At 39.3% G+C, this 23,146-nt stretch overlaps 1 protein-coding gene across 2 annotated transcripts in view; it reads right to left on the bottom strand.

Annotated features, from left to right (window-relative positions):
* Positions 1-23,146, bottom strand: part of SPAST (spastin) — a 51,818-nt gene that overhangs the window by 2,611 nt on the left and 26,061 nt on the right. For both annotated transcript variants that reach the window (XM_080686619.1, XM_080686618.1), the window contains 8 exons: positions 22,578-22,649; positions 20,240-20,315; positions 19,912-20,003; positions 19,677-19,756; positions 16,346-16,388; positions 13,775-13,854; positions 12,272-12,342; positions 8,681-8,721 (listed from right to left, as the gene is read on the bottom strand). In XM_080686619.1, coding sequence (XP_080542745.1) covers positions 8,681-8,721; positions 12,272-12,342; positions 13,775-13,854; positions 16,346-16,388; positions 19,677-19,756; positions 19,912-20,003; positions 20,240-20,315; positions 22,578-22,649 — 555 coding nt within the window. The remainder of the gene's footprint in view (positions 1-8,680; positions 8,722-12,271; positions 12,343-13,774; positions 13,855-16,345; positions 16,389-19,676; positions 19,757-19,911; positions 20,004-20,239; positions 20,316-22,577; positions 22,650-23,146) is intronic.

Raw genomic sequence — 23,146 nt, forward strand, 5'->3', positions numbered from 1 at the left:
CCCTGGCTTCATCTGGAAGGTCGTCCGGAAGGTTGTTTGGCTGTCTGGTCTAACTGGCATATTACGCTTTTATTAATATAGACTAGAGGCCTGATGCATGAATTCGTGCACGGGTGGGGTCCCTCGGTCTGGCTGCCAACTGGGGCTGGCCAGCAGGGGGAGAGGGACCATGGGAGGTTGGCTGGCAGCAGGAGGTTGGCTGTGGGAGTGCACTGACCACTAGGGGGCAGCTCCTGCATTGAGCATCTGTCCCCCGGTGGTCAGTGCATGTCATAGCTACTGGCCGGTTGTCCGGTCATAACAGTTGCTTAGGCTTTTATATATATATAGATAGATAGATAGATAGATAGATAGATAGATAGATAGATAGATGGTTGTATTATTTCCAATATGAACAACGGTAAACTTACTTTTCCTCCATCTTGTATATTAGATAAGATTGCTATATAAGAAATCTTATAAAAATGCTATACTAATATACTTTTATTACATATGTTTCATTTCTTAGGTATTAACATTTTAAATCATATTTTCCCATTATCAAAACAAGACACACTCATTAGAGATAATTTGACAAAATACTGACAAGCAGAAAAAGAACTACTCACTCACAGTTCCACCATTAGATAGACAACCACTCCTTATCTCCTTCCAATTTTTTCTGTTTATAGATTCATAGAATTTTACATTCTCAAGTCTCACTCACTATATACTCTAGCTAACATTCATGCTAGGTTTATTAGAAAGGAAAGGGAGGCTTATAAGACGCATGTAGGACTTTTAACCAATTTTTTAAAAAATATATATTTTTATTTATTTCAGAGAGAAAGGGAGAGGGAAGGAGAGATAGAAACATCAATGATGAGAGGGAATGATTGATTGGCTGCCTCCTGAACGCCCCCCAATGGGGATTGAGCCAGCAAGCCAGGCATATGCCCTTGACTGGAATAGAACCCGGGATCCTTCATTCCACAGTCTGATGCTCTATCCACTGAGCCAAACCAGCTAGGGCTAAGTAAATGCTGTTTTTAACTACAACATGTATGATGCTTATATCTGAAATATTCTAACATTAATACTGCTTATAATGCATTTTAAAAAAATATTATTTTTATTGATTTCAGAGAGGAAGGGAGAGAATCAGAAACATAGGTGATGAGAATCATTGATTGGCTGCCTCCTGCAGGCCCCCTACTGGGGATTGAGCCCACAACCACAGGAATGTGCCCTTGACTGGAACCGAACCTGGGACCTTTCAGTCCACAGGCCGATGCTCTATCCACTAAGCCAAACCAGCTAGGGCTGTAATGCATTTTTATATTAATGTGGTCTTAGTTCTGACACTATAATTGGCTTTAAGAATGTAGAATACTGCCCTAACCGGTTTGGCTCGGTGGATAGAGCGTCGGCCTGCGGACTGAAAGGTCCTGGGTTCGATTCCGGTCAAGGGCATGTACCTTGGTTGCGGGCACATCCCCAGTAGGAGGTGTACAGGAGGCAGCTGATTGATGTTTCTCTCTCATCAATGTTTCTAACTCTCTGTCCCTCTTCCTCTCTGTAAAAAACCAATAAAATATATTAAAAAAAAAAAAAAAGAATGTAGAATAAAATAATGCTGAGTTCAGAAATACCTATATTTACCTAAGGATTTTCAAAAGGCGAAATGGAATTGGGCACAAAATGACTAGTATTAAAAACTGTCAGTAGCCCTGGCTGGCGAGTTCAGTTGTACACTAATAAGTGGGTGGTTTGAGTCCTAGTCGGCAACCAATCCATGTTTCTCTTTCTCTCTCTCCCTTCCTCTCTCTCTAAAAATCAATAAAAAGCCACACACACACACACAAAAAAATCCTTAGGTGCAGATTAAAAAATTGTTACTTGTATATACACCAATATTTTGTCCCAAAAGAAGAAGTTCAAGGAGAATTTGAGACAAAACTTGAAAAAATGATATTTATCTATAGTCGTCTTCTTTTTATTACTCTTATACAACCCAGTGTAACTACTTGACATCCTTTCTGGTATTTCCAAGAGCACAGAATAAGAAAATCACCTATACTTGTAACTTGTAGCCTAATCTGAAAAATCTTAGTCAAAAAAGAAAAAGGATCTATTATTACCACGTAATCACTATATAAACCCTACATGTTTCTTATTTAACTGTGAAACATACACTGGCTCTTCCCAAAGTCCAAAGGGAAGAAAAATAATGAATGTAATATGGATATTATCTATGGTATTTTCTGAATATAATTTGTTATATAAATTAAGGTTTAATTTAATTTAATTATTTATTTTTAAATATACTTTTTATTAATTTCAGAGAGGAAGGAAGAGGGAGAGAGAGATAGAAACATCAATGATGAAGAGAGAATTCGCCCGCAACCTGGGCATGTGCCCTTGACTAGAATCCAACCTGGAACCCTTTGGTCCACAGGTCAACGCTCTATCCACTGAGCCAAACCGGCTAGGGCTAAATTAAGGTTTTAAAAGCTTTTGATGAAATTCTAATTTAAGTATATAATTTGGTGTATGTAAACATACATCTATGTATGGTAATTTAAAGTTAGTAAAGAGACTAATGTTTACAACAGGAAAAAGCAACTTTGCTTGTTCAGCAAAGAGGGAAAATAAATAACAAAGATATCTTTTTTTTGTTTGTTTCTTTTCACTGATTCCAGAGAGAGGAAAAGCAGGGGCGGGGGGAGGGTGGTTTGGAAGAAGAGAGAAATATTGATATGAGAGAGAAACATGGGATCAGTTGCCTCCTACACATGCCCTGACCAGGGCCTGGGTAAATACTCACTCGAGTATTTTTTTCCCATTGATTTTTAGAGTGGAAGGGAGCGGGAGAGACAGAGAGAAAGAAATATTGAAGTGAGAGAGACACATCGACTGGTTGCTTCCTGCATGTGCCCATGGGAATGCAGCCTACAACTGAGGTATGTGTCCTTGGCTGGAATTGAACCCTTGACCCTTAGGTGAGAGGGCTGACACTCTAACTACTGAGACACACTGGCCAGGACATGGTATTTTAAAAATACGTGTGTTTTCAGGCTCTTGTCATTAACACAGCACTATTAAAAACCAAGATAGGCCCTGACCGGTTTGGCTCAGTGGATAGAGCGTCGGCCTGCGGACTCAGGGGTCCCGGGTTCGATTCCGGTCAAGGGCATGTACCTTGGTTGCGGGCACATCCCCAGTAGGGGGTGTGCAGGAGGTAGCTGATTGATGTGTCTCTCTCATCAATGTTTCTAACTCTCTATCCCTCTCCCTTCCTCTCTGTGAAAAATCACAATAAAATATATTAAAAAAAAAAAAAAAACCAAGATAGTATGCTTTTTTTAAAAAAAAAAAGAACGGACATTTTTATTATATTGAGTCTTCAAATCCAAAGATGTCGTATATCCTTCCATTTATTTATTAAAATCTTTAAAAATGTTTTTCAATATAATTTTTTCAGGAAAAGACTTGTAAATCTTTTAAAATATACATATTTTTATTAATTTTACAGAGAAAGGAAGGGAGAGGGAGGGAGAGAGAAACATGGATGTGAGAGAGAAACATCAATCAGTTGCCTCCCTCACCTGCCCTGACCTGGGGATTGAACCCTCAACCTGGGTATGTGCCCTGACCGAGAATCAAACTGGCAATGGAATGATGCTCAACCAATTGAGCCACACCAGCCAAGCAAGATATCTTTTACAATATTCATCATTGGTACTTTTTTGCTACTGATAAAATAAATGGTATCTTTTCTTTAAAAAAAGTTCCACTTTCTGTTTCCTCCTGGTATAGTCATGCCTTTCAGAGTTGTCCTACTTTGAGGCAAAGGGGCCTGGCCTTTATACCCCACATCAACCAGGCATTGGATAAGGGTTGCCCTCAGGTACTGAGTTAAGACCCTGAGTGAAGAGTCTTTTGGCCTGAAGGCAATGCCAGGAGAGTGATTCAATTGAGAGCTGTCAGCTGCCAACCTTCCCACCAGCTAAGAAGACTCCGAAGTCCTGAAGGGAAATCTTGGCAGAATATCATAGCAACCACTAAATGCCCTTGAAGGGGTTAAAGAAGTTCTCCTTTATTCTTAGTTTTCTTAAAAGGTCCTGTTTTGGTAAAAGGAGAGTTACCCAGCTGTATTATGTGGGGAATTGGATCTGGTGTCTAATTGCTTCTTAAATAGACTTTCAACTAATCCTATTTCACTCTCACCTTTACCCCAGTTTCAGAACTGTTGTCCTCAAACCTGAACTTTTCGGTGGCTTTGCAGGACAGACTGACTTTTTAAGATTTTGCTCACTGCCAGCAAAGAAGATGCATTTCTATACACAAAGTTTTAATATTCTTCTTCATGAAAATGACCAGGGCTTGCCCTGGCAGGATGGCTCACTTGGCTGAAGCGTCATTCCATACATCGAAAGGTTCCAGGTTCGATCCCTAGTTGGGAGGCATACAGAAAGGCAGCTGAGTGATGTTGCCCTCTCACATCCATGTTTTCCTCTCTCTCCCTTCCTCTCTCTCTTTAAAATCAATAAGCATGTCCTCGGGTGAGGATTAAAAAAAAAAAAAAAAAAAAAGAACCAGGGTTCTACAGAGTTGCTGATTCCATGTCTTGGGAGAGGCAAATTTAAGATATGCCTTGCCCACAGAAAGCAAAAGTGCTTTTCAAAATTCTGAAGTAGTGCTGAGAGGGTTCATCTTCAAATAAAAACAGATTTTACTGGCCAAGTGTGACCCTTTAACCATAAAAAAAAATTATAATTGGATTTACACATGTGGTGGGCATCTTCTGATGACTTCCACCTCTTATTATATGCCTTTGTGAAATCCCTTCCCTGAATGTAAACTGACCTCATAATAGAAGACTACAGCCCTAGCTGGTTTGGCTCAGTGGATAGAGCGTTGGCCTGAGGACTGAAGGATCCTGTGTTGGATTCCGGTCAAGGGCCCATGCCCGATTGCGGGCTCCATCCCCAGTAGGGGGCGTGCAGGAGGCAGCTGATCAATGATTCTTTCTCATCATTGATGTTTCTCTCTCCCACTCCCTTCCTCTCTGAAATCAGTAAAAATATATTAAAAAAAAAAAAGAATAGAAGACTACAGCAAAAGTGATGGAATTTCACCTTCAGGATTAAGTATAAAGACTATGACTTCCATCTTTCTGGCACTCTTTCTTGTCTTCCTGGCTTGCTTCCTTTGATGAAGCAAACTACTATGTTGGAGAGGCATATGTAGCAAGGAAGTGAAGACAGCCTTCAGCCAATAGCCAGAGAAAACTGAGGCTGTCAGCCCAACAACCCATGAGGGGAAATGAATCTGGCAAAGAATCACATGAGTGAGCTTTGAAGCAGATCTTTCCCCAGTTGAGCCTTGCAATGATTATATTGCCAGCCAACATCTTGCTTCCAGCTTTGTAAGAGACTATGGGCCAACACTTTGCTCCCTGCTGAGAGAGACTGAATCAGAGAACTCAGCTAAGCTGCACCTATATTCCTGACTCTGTGAAAATGTGAGGTAATAAATGTTTTAAGCTGCTAAGTTTTGGGGTAAATTTTTGTTATCCTATCCTATATAATGAAAGCCTAATATGCAAATTTCCCCTCGACCGGGAGTTTGACCAAGGGGTGGGGCCGGCCAGCCAACCACCCAGGGCCCCTACCCCCGGCTGGTCCTGCCCTGGCCGGAAGCCAGGGGAAGGGAGGCCTTAGCCAGCAGCCGGCAGCCGCTAGGGACCCTACCCACCGTGCACAAATTTCGTGCACTGGGCCTCTAGTATAGCTATAAATACCTACAGAAACAGAATTACTACCTTGTGTTTTATAATCATAAGAGCATAAAAGTTACTAAAAAATATATAGACTCAAAATTTCTTTACTCTTCAAATAAACAGGAACTATATTTCGGTTGACTTTGTTCAGTGAAGAAGAAAGTTTGGTTTTGTGGATATTCTCAGGATGGGTAAAACATATACAATGGTTAACAGAGCCACTATCAATGGTAAACAGATCTCTTTCTCATGAAATAATGGAAAGATTCCTAAGAATTTCTACTATTCTCTAAGCAGCCACCTACTTGCTTTCATAAAATTATAAGATATTAATGCAAGTTTATCAAAGCATTCCATTTTATGTACAAGCAAGTGGCCTTCCTCAGGGATATGCATAGAAAGTGCCATGGCCTAGCAACTTGAGACAGAGTGAAGAACACTTGCAAATGTGGGGCTGAGTGGATTTTGCCTGTGAAGTCAACTGAGAACTTGCATACCACTGCTTACTAAAATTTATTTGCCAGCTGGTGGTTTTAGCTCATTATTGCCTTATTTGGTTCCTTTATTTGTATAGTCTTTCTTTCTTTTTTAAAATATATATTTTTTTATTAATTTTTTACAGAGAGGAAGAGAGAGGAGAGGGATAGAGAGCTAGAAACATCGATGAGAGAGAAACATCGATCAGCTGCCTCCTGCACACCTCCAACTGGGGATGTGCCCGCAACCAAGGTACGTGCCCCTGACCGGAATCGAACCTGGGACCCTTCAGTCCGCAGGCCGACGCTCTATCCACTGAGCCAAACCGGTTTCGGCTCTTTCTTTTTTTTAAAAAAAATATTTTTCTTGATTTCAGAGAGGAAAGGAGAGGGAGAGAGAGATAGAAACACCAATGATGAGAGAGAATCACTGATCGGCTGCATCCTGCATGCCCCACACTGTGGACCGAGCCTGCAACCCGGGCATGTGCCCTGACCAGGAATCCAACTGTGACCTCCTGGTTCATAGGTCAACACTCAACCACTGAGCCATGCTGGCCGGTCTATATGGTCTTTTCAAGGGACAAACACAGAGGTCTAAAATGTTAGACATAGGCCTTTCCTCAACTTTAACTTAGGAGGCCAGATTATGAGATATCAAGATTACCTTTCCTTGCCGAAAATGGTTTGGCTTGGTGGATAGAGCATCAGCCTGCGGACTGAAAGGTCCCGGGTTCGATTCCTGTCAAGGGCACGTACCTTGGTTGCGGGCACATCCCCAGTAGGAGGTGTGCAGGAGGCAGCTGATCGATGTTTCTCTCTCATTGATGTATCTAACTCTCTATCCCTCTCCCTTCCTCTCTGCAAAAAATCAATAAAATATTAAAAAAAAAAATTACCTCTTCTTGATCCAAGTCAGAGAGTGAGTGGTGTGTAAAGAAATAATTCATGCCTGATGCTTACATTTGTAGAAAAGTACTATTAGGTTTATGCTATGAGTATAAGAACATTTAAAAAGCACTATGTTTATAGGATATTAATACATTATACTTAAACTATTAAAAATCCATAAGACACTTTGGAAACACAAATTGTATAGTATTGATATATTAAAAAATTATGTAATTAAAATTATACATCAGATAAAAGGGACTTGGAATTTATACTTGAAATGTGAATTTTAAAAAAATTTTAATCTTCACCTGAGGATATGTTTTTATTGATTTTTAGACAGAGGAAAGGAGAGAGAGAAACACAGATTGGTTGCCTCCTGTACGCGCCTGGACTGGGGATCGAACCTGCAACGTTTTGGTGTATGGGAGGACACACAAACCAACTGAACCACTCAGCCAAAGGCCTAAATGTGATTTTTAAGGTATAGTAGTAAAACATCAGAGTGGGTATGTGGGATTCTCTTTTCCTAAGCTTCATTCATGCCAAATACACTTTAGGCAAACTAGACTGTTAAAATGAAAGGGTGGCTGCAAGAAGTGTGAGAACTTTCTTAGTAATGTAGGTGATGAACCACCATGCACAAATGCCTGAAGACAACATCAAATTTACTTAAAAGTTTGAAGAAACAGGACTGTCACAATGTACTCATTCTCTATGTTAAGTGTTCAATGTCTCCTCAATAGCTGTTGAAACTTGGGCAGCAAAAAAATATATCTGACAGGTAAGTTACAAATATAATGCAAGTTGATTTTGAAAGTTTGTTCACACAGTTATGATCATTCTGCATTTCCAATTTATATTTCATAGGCAGGCAGTATTTTTCCAAATAAATTCTTAGCATTTCATAAGAGGATCTACCATATTAAGAAAATATAGTAAATTGCATTACAATGTTAATTGTATTGCCTTTATAAGGAGGAAAACATTAAAAAACTAACAAAATGGAACATCAAAGGCTTAATCTGTTCCAAGTTATTTTCATAATGTATCAAATCTTCGTCTCCTATACTTTTCTTGTTTAGTTTTTACGTAATATAAATTGTTAGAAAATGAATTAATGTGTACAATATTTTTGTCCATTACCAATGAACAACATAAGATACTGTAATTGGATAGGCCTCTCTCTCTATATATATTTTAAATATGTTTTCATCGATTTCAAAGAGAGGAAGGGAGCAGGAGAGAGGGATACGAACATCAATGATGACAGAGAATCATTGATCAGCTGCCGCCTGTATGACCCCCACTGGGGATCGAGCCTGCAACCCAGGCATGTGTCCTAACTGGGAATTGAACTGTGATCACCTGGTTCATGGGTCCACAACCCCTGAGCCACACTGGCCGGGAAGGTCTCTATTTTTTTAAATGAGGCAAAGTTAATTTTTTCTAGTTTCTAATCAAATAAACTATAAAATCCAGACAAAACATGTATCTAACAATATAGAGAACCAAAACCAAGAAAAGACAATTGTAATATAGTATATACCTCATTGGCAGACATATTCTTCACTTGTTCTGGTTTCAGTTCTGCAAAATATAAAAGGCAGCCACTTAAAAGACATATATTAGAGCACATACAATGTATAAATGCTTAGAATAATATTCTTTCTTACGAGTTACTATAAAACATTCAATTTCTTTGGATATTATAAAAAAACAACAAGTTTTACAAATTTGAGAGTAAACTTATAAGAATTCAATTTGGGAGAGAAACCAAGATGAGGGCATAGGTAAACACCTAAACTGCTGCCTCGCACAACAATTTCAAAACTACAACTAAAAGACAAAACAGACATCATCCAGAACCACAGGAAGGCTGGCTGAGTGGAAATTCTACAACTAGAAGGAAAGAGAGAAGCACACTGAGACTCAGAGGAGCTGCAGGAGGCCGAGGTACTGAGACTCACGCGTGTGGAGAGGAATGGCAACTGAGTGCGCGGCTGGCTTTCTCAAGTGGGAGGGAGACAAAAGCTCCCAACTGCGCTGAACTCCAGTTCCGGGCGAGACACTATGGACCCAGACTCATATGGGGTAAAACTGACTGTCAGGAAAGAGGAAAGCACATTGAGACTCAGAGGAACTGCGAAAGGCAGAGGTACTGAGGCGCCCGCGAGCGGAAAGGGCAGGCAACTGAGTACACGGCTGGCTTTCTCAAGTGGGAGGGAGACAAAAGCTCCCGATTGCACTGAACTCCAGTTCCGGGTGAGACTCTGGGGACCCAGACTCATTCGGGGAGAAACTGGACTGTCTGGCAGTGGGCAGAACTCGAGGGCGGCTATCTCTCAGAGGTGCCTGCAGCTATTACCAAGGGACACTGAGACACAAGGGCCTCATAGGGCAGGGCTGACGGGAAACCAATGCTGTCTGCTCTGCCCTGAGACTCCGCTCCATCCAAGCTGAGCACAGAGGCTTTTGCAAGTCTTGTCTCATAAGGGTGTCTCCAGCACAGAAGTTCTCCCAGCCTAGACACAGCTGATCTTCATAGCCAGTTGGCCTGGAGGTCAATTCCTCCCAGTGATACCAACAACAATCAAGACTTAACTACAACAAGACTGTGCACACAGCCCACAAAGGGGTGCACCAAGAGTGTCCACCTCAGGTAACTGGGGAGGCTGAGCCACTGGGCCCTATAAGACACCTAGCACACAAAGCTACTCTACCAACTCAGGGAAGCAGCCAAAATGCAGAGAGAAAGAAACATCACAAATGAAAGAAATGGAGGAAAGCAAACGACTGGATATAGAGTTCAAAACCACGGTTATAAGGTTTTTCAAGAATTTCCTAGAAAAGGCCGATAAATTTAACGAGACCCTCGCGGATATGAAAAAGGACCAACTAGAAATTAAGCATACACTGACTGAAATTAAAAATATTATAAAGAGATCTAACAGCAGACTAGAGGATCGCAAGAATCAAGTCAAAGATTCGAAATACAAAGAAGCAAAAAACACTGAACCGGAAAAGCAGAAAGAAAAAAGAATCCAAAAATATGAAGATAGAGTAAGGAGCCTCTGGGACAACTTCAAGTGTACCAACATCAGAATTATGGGGGTGCCAGAAGAAGAGAGAGAGCAAGATACTGAAAACCTATTGGAAGAAATAATGACTGAAAACTTCCCCCACCTGGTGAAAGAAATAGACTTACAAGTCCAGGAAGTGCAGAGAACCACAAACAAAAGAAATCCCAAGAGGACCACACCAAGACACATCATAATTAAAATGCCAAGAGCAAAAGACAAAGAGAGAATATTAAAAGCAGCAAGAGAAAAACAGTTAGTTACCTACAAGGGAGCACCCATACGACTGTCAGCTGATTTCTCAACAGAAACTATGCAGGCCAGACGGGAGTGGCAAGAAATATTCAAAGTGATGAATAGCAAGAACCTACAACCAAGATTACTCTACCCAGCAAAGCTATCATTCAGAATTGAAGGTCAGATAAAGAGCTTCACAGATAAGAAAAAGCTAAAGGAGTTCATCACCGCCAAACCAGTATTATATGAAATGCTGAAAGGTATTCTTTAAGAAGAGGAAGAAGAAGAAAAAGGTAAAGATAAAAATTATGAACAACAAATACATATCTATCAACAAGTGAATCTAAAAATCAAGTGAATACAAAAATCTGACTAACAGAATAAACTGGTGAATATAATAGAATCAGGGGCATAGAAAAGGAGTGGACTGACAATTCTCGGGGGGGAAAGGGTCAGGGGGTGTGGGAATAGACTGGACAAAAATCGTACACCTATGGATGAGGACAGTGTGGGGAGGTAAGGGCAGAGGGTGGGGTGGGAATCGGGTGGTGGGGAGCTATGGGGGAAAAAAGAGGAATAACTGTAATAATCTGAACAATAAAGATTAAATTAAAAAAAAAAGAATTCATTTGTTCTTTACAAAAGGCACTAGCTTTTAAAAAATCTAACAACTTTTGTCTGCTTCAGAAAATAGCTAAAATATTCTAAAAACACAAATGATTTATACATTAGCTATTGTTTCTGAGTCCCTATCTGAACATAGTTTGCAGCAAGAAAGTTTGGCTAAAATACTTTACTTAGTGTCACAAAATATATTCTCAAAGTTACATTTATTATTCTCCAAAGCAGCATGTCCCATGATCTATTTTATAATCATAGCCAGTAAGTAATCTAAGTGCATATCTGCCTATGCTGGCCTTGGAAAAGTTATTCAGAACATCTATTCTAAAGTGATACACATAGTGAGTTTAATCTAACCTAAAAGTGATCAATTGTGGTATTTCAGAATCAACAAATTATCCTGAATCAAAACATAGCAACGCATGATACATTTTTCTACAAGTCTTCAAAAGTTAACATATAATGAAAAAAGTATAAATAGTTACATGAATTCCCTTAGACCAGTGGTCGGCAAACTGCGGCTCGCAAGCCACATGCGGCTCTTTGGTCCCTTGAGTGTGGCTCTTCCACAAAATACCACGGCCTGGGCGAGTCTATTTTGAAGAAGTGGCGTTAGAAGAAGTTTAAGTTTAAAAAAATTTGGCTCTCAAAAGAAATTTCAATCGTACTGTTGATATTTGGCTCTGCTGACTAATGAGTTTGCCGACCACTGCCTTAGACACATTAATTTCAAGTGATATTAGAATACTGAAATGTAAAGCACCAAAAAAAGTTAAGAACACTTTCCCTTTAGTATTCTTTTTTGCTTGCTTGAAAAAGTTTTCTTTTTCTTTGAGTTTTCTGCTTCTTAGCTACTATCAACAAGTGAAACCTGTTGTCTAGAACAGGGGTCATGGTCCACTGACCCTTGGACTGTCTTTCTATGGTCTTTGACTAAAAATAGTTTCACATTTTTGTTTTTGTGTGTGTGATTGTTTGAAAAAAACAAGAATATGCAATGTAGAGCATAGATGGCCCACAAACCTAAAATATTTACCATCAGGCTCTTCACAGAAAAGTTTGCTGACCTTGAATCTAGAAAATACTTTGTTTAAAGTTTTCCACTGATACAGCTTTACTGCTTTCCCACTAATAGAGACTTCTTAAACTTCTAAAATGGTCTCATGAAGAGGTATAAATGTTTCCAGCTCTTGTATACCTACCTCGGATAGGACCCAGAGCTGCATCTTTTGCCAAAGCTGTTAGATCACTTCCTGAGTATCCATCAGTCATTCTGAGAATGAGTAGAAAGAGCAAATTATTTTCATCTTTGCAGATTTAAACTCTCCGTGTAAGAAGGTGAAACCTACTTTACTTTGTCTTTGAGCAGACTGCTGTATGATTTAAGTGCACAAAAAGACCCACTTGCTAAAATCAAACAGAACAGTCTGCTGCTGGCTCCTTATTTATAATGCCTCAAATTTACATCATTACAACCATTCTTTTAGATTAAGGCACACTATACCTCCAGGAGGCTCCATTAAATTGTAAACATGTCCCCTGGAAAGTAACATCTATAAGCCATTGCTGGCCAACTGAGACATAACCAGTCACTTCTCTAAAAGTTAGTGAGTCTTTGTCTTGACAAAGAGCACTGAGATGATGTAATGAGGGTCAAAGGAGATTATTTTATGTTATTATTATTTTTTAGTATTTATTTACTCATGATTAAAATTCATGAATGTACTAGGGTATCTCCTATATTCAGTTTCTATTAAAGTGTACAACTTTTATTTACATTTATTTTTTCAGCTTTTTAATTGAATTTATTGGGGTGACACTGGTTAATAAAATTATATAGATTTCAGTTGTATAATTCTATAATACATCACAAAGTAGATTTTTCAAAATATAGGACAAACAGGTTGAAGGAAGCGTCTGCGATAGAAGTCATTGGCAAAAATAGGCACACCGAATGGGATGCCACAGTGGAGAATCCTGAGTAGCCAAGAGATTATCAAAGGGAAATAAGGACTAGGTAGGCAAAGGGAAAGAGGAAAATAAAACAGGGAAAGAAAGCATTTACTTATTGCGTACTATGTTAAATAAGTACACAGATCAAACATTATTAGCACAATTCTTTATTGGAATGACAAAGAAGGATCTCAACTATTTCAAAGGAATGCATTTGTTCTTTTTTCATTCTTATCTAAGTACTCAATGTATACTAAAATTACTAGCTACTTACATACTTACTGAATATTATTTCATGATGCTTTTTCCAGTGATTAAAATTCACAAATGCATCTCCTATATTCAGTTTCTACTAGTGTACCACTCAAAAAAAAGTTAAAGATGTAAAATTTAAAGAAAATTATGTGTAATGCAAAAGAAGTTCATAAGAAAATGTATGTTGGTGTGGGCAGATATGAGATAGTTTACATTTTTAAAATTACTTTAATACTACTTATAAGTTTTAATAAGTTTATAAAAGGAATATAGTACCATCATAGATGTTTAGGTCATGTCTTGTATAGGATCTAGAAATTGAAATTTAGGTACCATATGTATAAGAATAAGAGATAAGAAAGAAGGTAAAGGAAGCAGAGGATGAGACACTACTCATTTTATACTTGAGCTTAAACAAAACAGAAAAGGATTTCTTAAAAAAAAAAAAAAAAAAAAAAAAAAAAAGACTGTAAAACAGACCAAATCAAATTACTCACCTAGCAAGTTGTGCTAGTTCTTTTTGGGTCAATGGGCTTCCCTGTTTACATAACAGATTTTTAAGTAAAAGTAGTCGTGTCTGAAAAGAAATGTTAAAGAATTATCAGTCCTAAGAATTAGTTTAATAAAATACCAGGAATCAGGTTCAAATCCTAATTCTCATTTAGGAACTGAATGATCTTACACAAATCACTCTACCTTTTAGAGCCTCACTCATGTCCTTTAAAACTAACTTTTTCTTGACAGTTCCTGAGAGAGGTAAAGATAATTCAAAGAAAGCCCTAAGGACAGAGCTATTGTTACTACCAAGGATATTAAGGGTCTGAGCTAGACAATATAACTTACAAACAAAAACAAAATAGTTTTATACAAGTATGAATTCATGAATCTCACCCATTGTAATTCAATGACTTAATAAACTTAGAGTTTTGCAACCATCACCGTAATCCAGTTTAGAACATTTTTATCACCCCAGAAAATTCACTCATGCCTGTTTGCAGTTAATCCTCACTCTGACCCTTAGCCTTAGCAAATCATGGATATGCTTTATGTTTCTAGAATTTTCTGAACATCCTATATAATAAAAGGTTAATATGCAAATCAACCAAAAGGTGGAATGACCAGTCGCTATGATGTGCACTGACCTCCAGGGAACAGACGCTCAATGAAGGCGCTGCCCTCTGGTGGTCAGTGCGCTCCCACAGGAGGAAAGCCGCTAAGTCAGAAGCCGGGCACATGGCTGGTGAGCGCAACTGGGGTGGCAGGAGCCTCTCTTGCCTCCATTGCAGTGCTAAGGACCCTTTGGAAGATGTCCGCCTGTCGGCTTAGGCCCGCTCCGTGAGAGGGTCCTGGACTGTGAGAGGGTGCAGGCCAGGCTGAGGGAACCCCCTCCCAGTGCACAAATGTTGTGCAACGGGCCTCTAGTTTCATATAAATGGAATAATGATGTGTAATATTTTACATCCGGTGTCTTTCACTTAGTGTAATGTGTTTGAGGTTCATCCACATTATAGCATATAAAAGTAGCTCATTCCTTTTGTTGCTAAATATTATTCCATTAAGTAGATATACCTCATTTATATACCCATTCAACAATTAGTAAGTATTTTAGATTCTCTACAGTTCTTGGCTATTATTTATAACTAGAGACCCGGTGCACGAAATTCGTGCATGGGGGGGGGGTGTCCCTCAGCCCAGCCTGCACCCTCTCCAATCTGGGACTCCTCGAGGGATGTCCGACTGCCCGTTTAAGCCCGATCCCAGTGGGATCAGGCCTAAACGGGCAGTCGGACATCCCTCTCACAATCCAGGACTGCTGGCTCCCAACTGCTCGCCTGCCTGCCTTCCTGATTGCCCCTAACCGCTCTGCCTGCCAGCCTGATCACCCCCTAACCACTCCCCTGCCAGCCTGATTGATGCCTAACTGCTCCCCTGCCAGCCTGTTTTCCCCTAACTGCCCTCCCCTGCAGGTCTGGTCACCCTTAACTGCCCTCCCCTGCAGGTCTGGTCACCCCTAACTGCCCTCCCCTGCAGGCCTGGTCACCCCTAACTGCCCTCCCCTGCAGGCCTGGTGCCCCCAACTGCTCTCCCCTGCAGTCCTGGGTCCCTCCCAACTGCCTTTCCCTGCAGGCCTGGTGGCCCCCAACTTTCCTCCTCTGCCGGCTTGGTCACCCCTAACTGCCCTCCCCTGCAGGCTTGATCGCCCCCAACTGCCCTCCCTTGCAGGCCTGCTCCCTCCAAACTGCCTTCCCCTGCTGGCCTGATCGCCCACAACTGCCCTCCCTTGCAGGCCTGGTCCCTCCCAACTGCCCTCCCTTGCTGGCCATCTTGTGGTGGCCATCTTGTGTCCACATGGGGGCAGGATCTTTGACCACATGGGGGCAGCCATCTTGTGTGTTGGAGTGATGGTCAATCTGCATATTACTCTTTTATTAGATAGGATAGAGGCCTGGTGCACGGGTGGGGGCCAGCTGGTTTGCCCTGAATGGTGTCCCGGATGAGGGTGGGGGTTCCCTTGGGGCGTGGGGCGGCCTAGGTGAGGGGCCTGTGGTGGTTTGCAGGCCGGCCACGGCCCCTGGTGACCCAAGTGGAGGCCCTGGTATCTGGGGTTTATTTATCTTCTACAATTGAAACTTCGTAGCCTTGAGTGGAGGCCTAGGCCAGCAAGGGCAGGCGGAAAGCTTGTCTTGCTCCATTGCCAGGGAAACCCAAGCCTCCCTCCTACTCTCTGTGGCCGTAGCCATCTTGGTTGGGTTTATTTGCATATTCGCTCCTGATTGGCTGGTGGGCGTGGCTTGTGGGTGTAGTGGAGTGATGGTTAATTTGCATATTACTCTTTTATTAGATAGGATGTTGCTATAAAAATTCTTGCACATGTCTTCTTATAGATATATGTTTTAATTTATCTTGGGTAGATTTTTGGGTCTTATAATAAGTTTATGTTTATCTTTTTAAGAAACTGCCAAACTGTTTTCCAAGTGGGTGCACCATGGATTGGAAGACTCAGTATTGTCAAGGTGGTAGTTCTTGCTTCTGCTTAAAAAAAAAAAAAAAAAATCACAGATACATACCTCCTCATTTGGCAAAGACACATATACCCGTTTGGTGAAACGCCTAAAAGAAGAATTCAAGCAATTCAGAAATAGAATTTTGAATTTAAAGGTACCTCAGTTTAAGTAGTAAATGACAAAAAAAAAACAAAAAAAAAACCTTTAAGTATAATGCTCAAGGCATGTGAAAGCATTTTAATCATCAATGTAAAAAATTATTTTTAGAGTTACTCTTTTAAAACTCTCGAGTTAATATTTTAAATATATATTTTTATTGATTTCAGAGAGGAAGAGAGAAGCATCAATGATGAGAGAGAATTATTGATTGGCTGCCTCCTGCACGCCTCACACTGGGGATTGAGCCCACAACCCAGGCATGTGCCCTTGACCAGTGTGGAGTGCGGCTACAGTGTTTGGACAGGTTCAAGCCTTGGACTGACCAGAGGGCACAGCCCTCTCATGGCCACGTGCAAGTCCCAGCTTGGAGGTCAGAGCCCTCCCCGCACAATTATAGCCAACAGCTATAATTGTAAGCTTGAACCTATGGTCCGAACATGTGGCCCCATGTGCCTAAGTGATATAGGCTGCAAGTAAACAAACTTGATCAGGTGCAAGTAATTAAGTAGGATCAAAACTCACGAGAATGCTGTAAACATCTTGACCACGCCCTTACTTTGCCTCGTGGCATCTGCTATAAAATAAAGACACAGCTTGTGGGGGTCAGCGCTGTCTCTCAGGGAGCAGTGTCCCACCGAGACCCAGCTTTCATTCTCTTGTCTGTCTTTTCTAAGCCTTTCAGCCGCCCCCACTCAGGTTCACCCTTGGCCGTGCTGGCGCGGCACAACTGGAATCGAACCTGGGACCCTTCAATCCGCAGGCCAATGCTCTATCCATTGAGCTAAACTGTCTGGGGCTCTAGTTAGTTTTTTAAAGTCCTTAATTCAATACCGTCAGAATTAAGTTAACCATCTAGGTATGTGCATGTCTTTTTTAAAATATATTTTCTTATTGACTTCAGAGAGGAAGGGAGAGGGAGAGAGAGATAGAAACATCAATGATGAGAGAGAATCATTGATTTACTGCCTCCTGCACGCCCCCTACTGGGGATGAAGCCCACATCCTGGGCATGTGCCCTTGACAGGAATTGAACCCGGGACCCTTCAGTCTACAGGTGGATACTCTATCCACTGAGCCAAACCAACTAGGGCGGTATGTGCATGTTTTTAACAGCAATAACACTTTAGAAGAAAGTATCTGATATAAGAATTTTAATAAAAACATATTTGCTGTCTTTATGAAAATAAAAACAACTAAAACCAAGTACAACAAAAACAGAAAAGTAAATTTCATCATAAAGAAACTAGGTAACAGCCTGGCTGGTGTGGCTCAATTGGTTGAACACTGTCCCTTGCACCAGGAGGTCGCAGGTTCAATTCCCAGTCAGGTCACATGCCCAGATTGCAGGCTCCAATCTCCAGTGGGCGGGTATGCAGGAGGCAGCCGATCAATGTTTCTCTCTCATCATGTTTCTCTCTCTCTCTTTCCCTCTCCCTGAGATAAAAATATATAAATATTTTTAAATAGGTAACATTTACATAACTTAAATATATGAAAAAGGGCTGCATAGGGCAGTGAAAATTACAGTGAGAAAGGAGGATACACACTACAGATTACAGATAGATGTCAGAGCACAGAGTTTTCCAAAGGAAAGAGACAGAGCATATTCTGAGGGGTAATAAAACCAAACTCCCCACATTTAAACAAGCGTATGAAGACTGGCTCCATAGATCGTGTGGACCTTGGCCAATAACAGGGCAATGGCAAGGAAGGTGAGGCTGAACCAAGAGACTCAAAGACATATCATCTTCGTAAGAAGACATCAGTCTGTCTGGCAAGATGACAAACTGCCTTTATTAGTTGAAGAAGACTAAATCAACTGATGTCTTATTTACACACAAACACTTGTTTATCAGATATGTCTTTACTATTGAATTAGTGAGACTAATTGTCAGTCCAGGGTATTCATGGGACAACTCAAAATACTTGTTTGGTATCTTAATTTTCTAGCTCTCCTCCTGTAATATCCTTCCAAAACTAGGTTTTTAAAAAAACTCTCCTTATTCAAATAAAATTAATAAAGCAAAACAGGCAAAAGACAGAATCAATTTTTTAAAAGTAGTGTCAAAATAGGGGTAAAGAATACAATAAATGAAACATAGATAAAATGAAGAACATGTACAACAGGATTCTGCCATAGAGCAAATTAAAATTGTAATCAAATAGCTTTCCATGAAATATAATAATTTAATGGGAAAAAATCTATGAAACAAGAGCTCACTGCGATACGAGGGCTCAAGAAAATGACTATACAAAGGCTCAAGGAAATCAGACAATGGGAGATAAAAAAATGGACCACAGACATAAGGGAAGCAATAAGAAAGAAAACAAAAACCAACAGAGAAACAAAGGTTACCAAAGTAGTAGCAGAAAGGAGATAAGATATATGGATAATAAACTGGAAAACAGACAAATCAAAACAAAAAGACCTGAAAGTTTAAAATGATTATAAAGGAAATTACAGAAATAGAAGAAAAAAAGATGTGACATAATGCATAAATTGTGTGTAGAAGAAAAAATTAGTAGGAAAATTAATTAGGAAAAAAAAATCAAAGATAGTATTCAAAATAACTTTCCCAAAACAAAGGAGGTTCCAAACTATCAATTTAAACAAACATTAAATCCCAGGAAAAATAAACACAGATCAATCAACACATTTTTCAAATCACTAGATTTCAACAGTTGGAAACTATATCCAGTAAGAAGAAAAAAATTAAATTAAAAATGAAAGTAGGCTGGCTTCAGATTTTTATACTGCAACATCCAACTCTAGAAACAATGGGACAATATTATAGATTCCTCAGGAAAAGAAAGGAAGGCTCAATAATTTCAGGCTGAGTTAAACTGTCCTCCCAGTAGGAAGGGGACAAATTTGTTCTAACACATAAGAACAGAGAACATGACATAACTCCCAGGAAACCTGTTTTTATCAGCTTCTCATGAAGCCCAGTAAAAGAAGGTAAGAATCAATTTCAAAGTTGTAGAATAATTTAATCCAGCCCTGAAGAAATAAGCAGTTTGCCTAAAGCCATAAAATGAAGAGCAGTTTTCCTGATATCCTGCTGGCCCTGTCCTCAAAAACTTTAGTTGGTAACAAGAGGCCAGAGGATGAATATAAGGTGGAAAAGACTAAATTTAGTTTTCAAATTGAGAGTGAAGGAAATAAGAAATATATGAGATGAACACATGACTAAACACATATAATAAATGTGTGTTTCTACATAAATCTTCCTACCTGAGAACAGCCTCATCAAGCTCTTGTGGTCTATTAGTTGCACCCATTACAAGTACTCTGTCATCTCCAGCAGATTGCACCTATAAGCCAAAAAAATTTTTTTCAGTACTTTTAGAGAAAGTAATAACATAGTAAAACATAATAAAGATATCTGTATTTCTAATTTGGATCATTTAATAGGAAAATATATACATTAAAATTTTACCACATTAAAAATATCATAACCAATACTTACACCATCAAATTCTATTAGAAATTCAGTTTTTAGGCGTCTACTAGCATCATGTTCTCCTTCTCTTCTTTCACACAAAAGGCTATCAACTTCATCTAGAGGAAATAAGACTTGAATTAAAAGCCAAACTATATGAGTTTTCTGAGATTAATCTAGTTTACTACTTCAGTTATTAATACAGTAGGTCCTATTCAATTCATTACATAGTCTTTAACGTTGTTTTTCTTGAAAACTTTTTCCTTTTGAATAAGCTTTCCTATAATACCCCTTACATATGGAGAGGGAAATTTCACAAAGGTTCAACTAACTTAGTTAGTAAACATGTTCTTACCTATAAAAATTATTGAAGGTTGAAGTTCTCGAGCCACAGCAAAAAGAGCTCTCACCAACTTCTCTCCTTCTCCCACCTAAAAGAAGGCATTACACATGATCACATTCATAAAATGTAACATTATTCCAGCTTTTAAATTTTCATGATGAAAGTCTAGAACCTAGGAATTTAATTTCCTTTCTTTGCAATAACCAAAGATTTGGTTTAAGGAATTAGGAAGAGGGTACCGGAGTTTACTGAAATATCCCTTATTTTTTACAAAATACGTCATTTATTTATTATTTAATATAGTCTGTTAAGTGCTATGAAAATAAAATATATCTGTTTTGCTTAAAACTGCATTCCTAAAACTTGAGAATGAAAAAGCTATTAGTCAAAGGTAAAACAAGTGGGAAGAAAAAGTAAGAGAGGAGAGAAAGATGCTGTACTTATTCCTTTAATCCTAGATTGCAGAATGTGTGTGTGTGTGTGTGTGTGTGTGTGTGTGTATTACACACATATATATTTATATAGAAGCAGGTAAATTTGAAAGTGCTCTACTGAACAAAACTTGCTCTATTAAGAACATCTTGAAAACTTATTCTCACAATATCACTGTCAATTAGTATCAAAATATTTCTAGGTAGTCCAGGAGGTCTATGGATACCTCTTAAGACACCATACTAAAACCACTCTATTCACCAAAGCATCTAACAAAAGGATCATGAGATTTGGGGTAATCTGTAAAAACTATCCTGTCCTAGGCGGCATCTATTCTTTTTATTGAAAAGTTCATTAAAAATAAAAAGAAAAAAGATCTGGCCCCAGATTGGAATCATCAAAACAAATATTCTTGTCCTGTCCTCAGATATAGGGTCTCCAGGGTTCTCCAGGGCTCCCCTGTGGGCCAGGCTTCTTCCTTGAACAGAAGCCAGAATTTTGGGGTCCAGCTGTGTAAGCTATTCTCCTTTGCTAGCAATTGGTTTTGGGGGTGTCATGTGATCCGGTTTTGGCCAATAAGACCTATGGGAAGTCTCTCTGGTAAAGTTTCCATTTGTTGATTAGGGGGAGGAGAATGAGGAGAAATTCCTTCCTGCTTGGGATGCTGTGGTGGAAGGTGTGATACTTGGTGCCCAGCAGCCATGCTGCCACTGAAGGGAGACCGGTCAACTCTTGAAAGATGACCATGGCAGTATTGACAGCACCCGGCTTTTCACACACTATCGAGTCACTGAGGGAAGCTTAGGAGTTCCTGTTCTGAGATCTTGTTAAGGTGAGATAATTAATGCTTTAATTAATGGCATTGCTTTTTTTTTTTTTTTTTTTGCCAAAAGTCACCTAAATAATACACAGACACTTTTATTCTTTCATGCCCTAGAAGTAGTTTTGTTCTTTGTTTTGTTGTTGTTGTTTTTTTTGGGGGGTGGGGTGGGGAGGGGAAGTTGTTTTTTAACAAGGCAAAAATTGACTAGTCTACTCATCCTGGTGTTTGTTTTCCAAACATCACTATGATGGATGGTGTTTCCTGAGTAACAATGGTCTGAGCACTGGAGTTCGGTGGCCGTGGGTTCCAATCCCACTTCCTCCTCCGCTAATCCCAAAGTGTGAAGATACACTGAAAATGACAGCTACAGTTCTGAGTGATTCCCTGTGCCGGCAGAGGGCTGACTGCTCCCACTCATTCCTTATTTGTCAGGCCCCTCTATCAAGTATGTAACGTTACCGTCCCCATTTTACAGGAGAAACCGAGGCTCGGAGCAGGTAAGCAGCTTCAAGGGTACAGGCTGAGAGATCACCTCTTATGACATTAACACTTTATGAATGAAATAAAGCCTGAAGTGATACTTTCTTAAGGCCTGCTCTATATGTAAAAGCTAGATTGGAATCCCATTCTTCCAGCTTCCAAGACAGTGTTTATAAGGTGGATAAACCTACATTAATGACAATTTTGCTAACAAAATTTCACATAAGAAACAAAATGTAACCAGGAAAAGAGGTATTGTTTTATAGTTACTTTTAATTACTTTACAAAATTGAGAACCCTGCCAATATCTGATCTTGGATTTCTAGCCTCCAAAACTGTAAGACAATAAATTTCTGTTGTTTAAGTCAACCAGTTTATGGTACTTTGTTACACAGCCCTAGCAAACTAATACAGTATTTAACAGAACAATTCTAATTTTAAAAGAATTTAATAAATGCACATAATTTTCTACTATGAAGAGTGATATTCATCATCTCTGAATAACAGGTATAAAACTCACAGACAAATACTTTGGTGTATGGTATTACCATTTACACTTAACATTAACATTTAGACAGTAACTTAAAACTTGAAAATACTGGAAAAAATACTCACATATTTTGAAGTTAAGCTTGCAGCACTTATATTAAAGAAGGTCGCATTAGATTCTGCAGCTACTGCTTTAGCCTTTAAAAATCACAAAGGCAAATATTATATTAGTTCCATAACTTGTTGTAAAATGATAAATACATCTGATCAACTTAAGTACAAGAAAAGAATTTCTAAAAATATAAGGCATGACACAATCCCCAGTATATGGCAATGTGTTCTCTTCTCAGCAATGAGCAAAAAAAATCTATGAAGGGCTGTGCTTCTTTCCACTCCCTTCTTTTCCTAAGGGAGAATAGACAGGGAGAGGTAAAAAAGAAAAAAAAAAAAAAAAGGTGTTATTGTCTTCCTAGTTATAGGAAGATAACTAGAGAAAGATAAACAGCTAAGAAAAAAGTTACTCTTTCCTTATTTACTTTTTCCCTCTAGAATATCTAGCTATGCAGGAGGAAAGTATCCAGATCCTAATAACTTTTGGCAAAAGGTATTACAGAAAAAAATCTGTTGTGTGTCAATTATACTTCAATTTAAAAAAAGGAAAAAAGTCTGTATCATGCTGATTATTTAAATAAAGC

Source organism: Plecotus auritus (assembly GCF_963455305.1).
Source record: "Plecotus auritus genome assembly, chromosome: 8".
NCBI lineage: Eukaryota > Metazoa > Chordata > Mammalia > Chiroptera > Vespertilionidae > Plecotus > Plecotus auritus.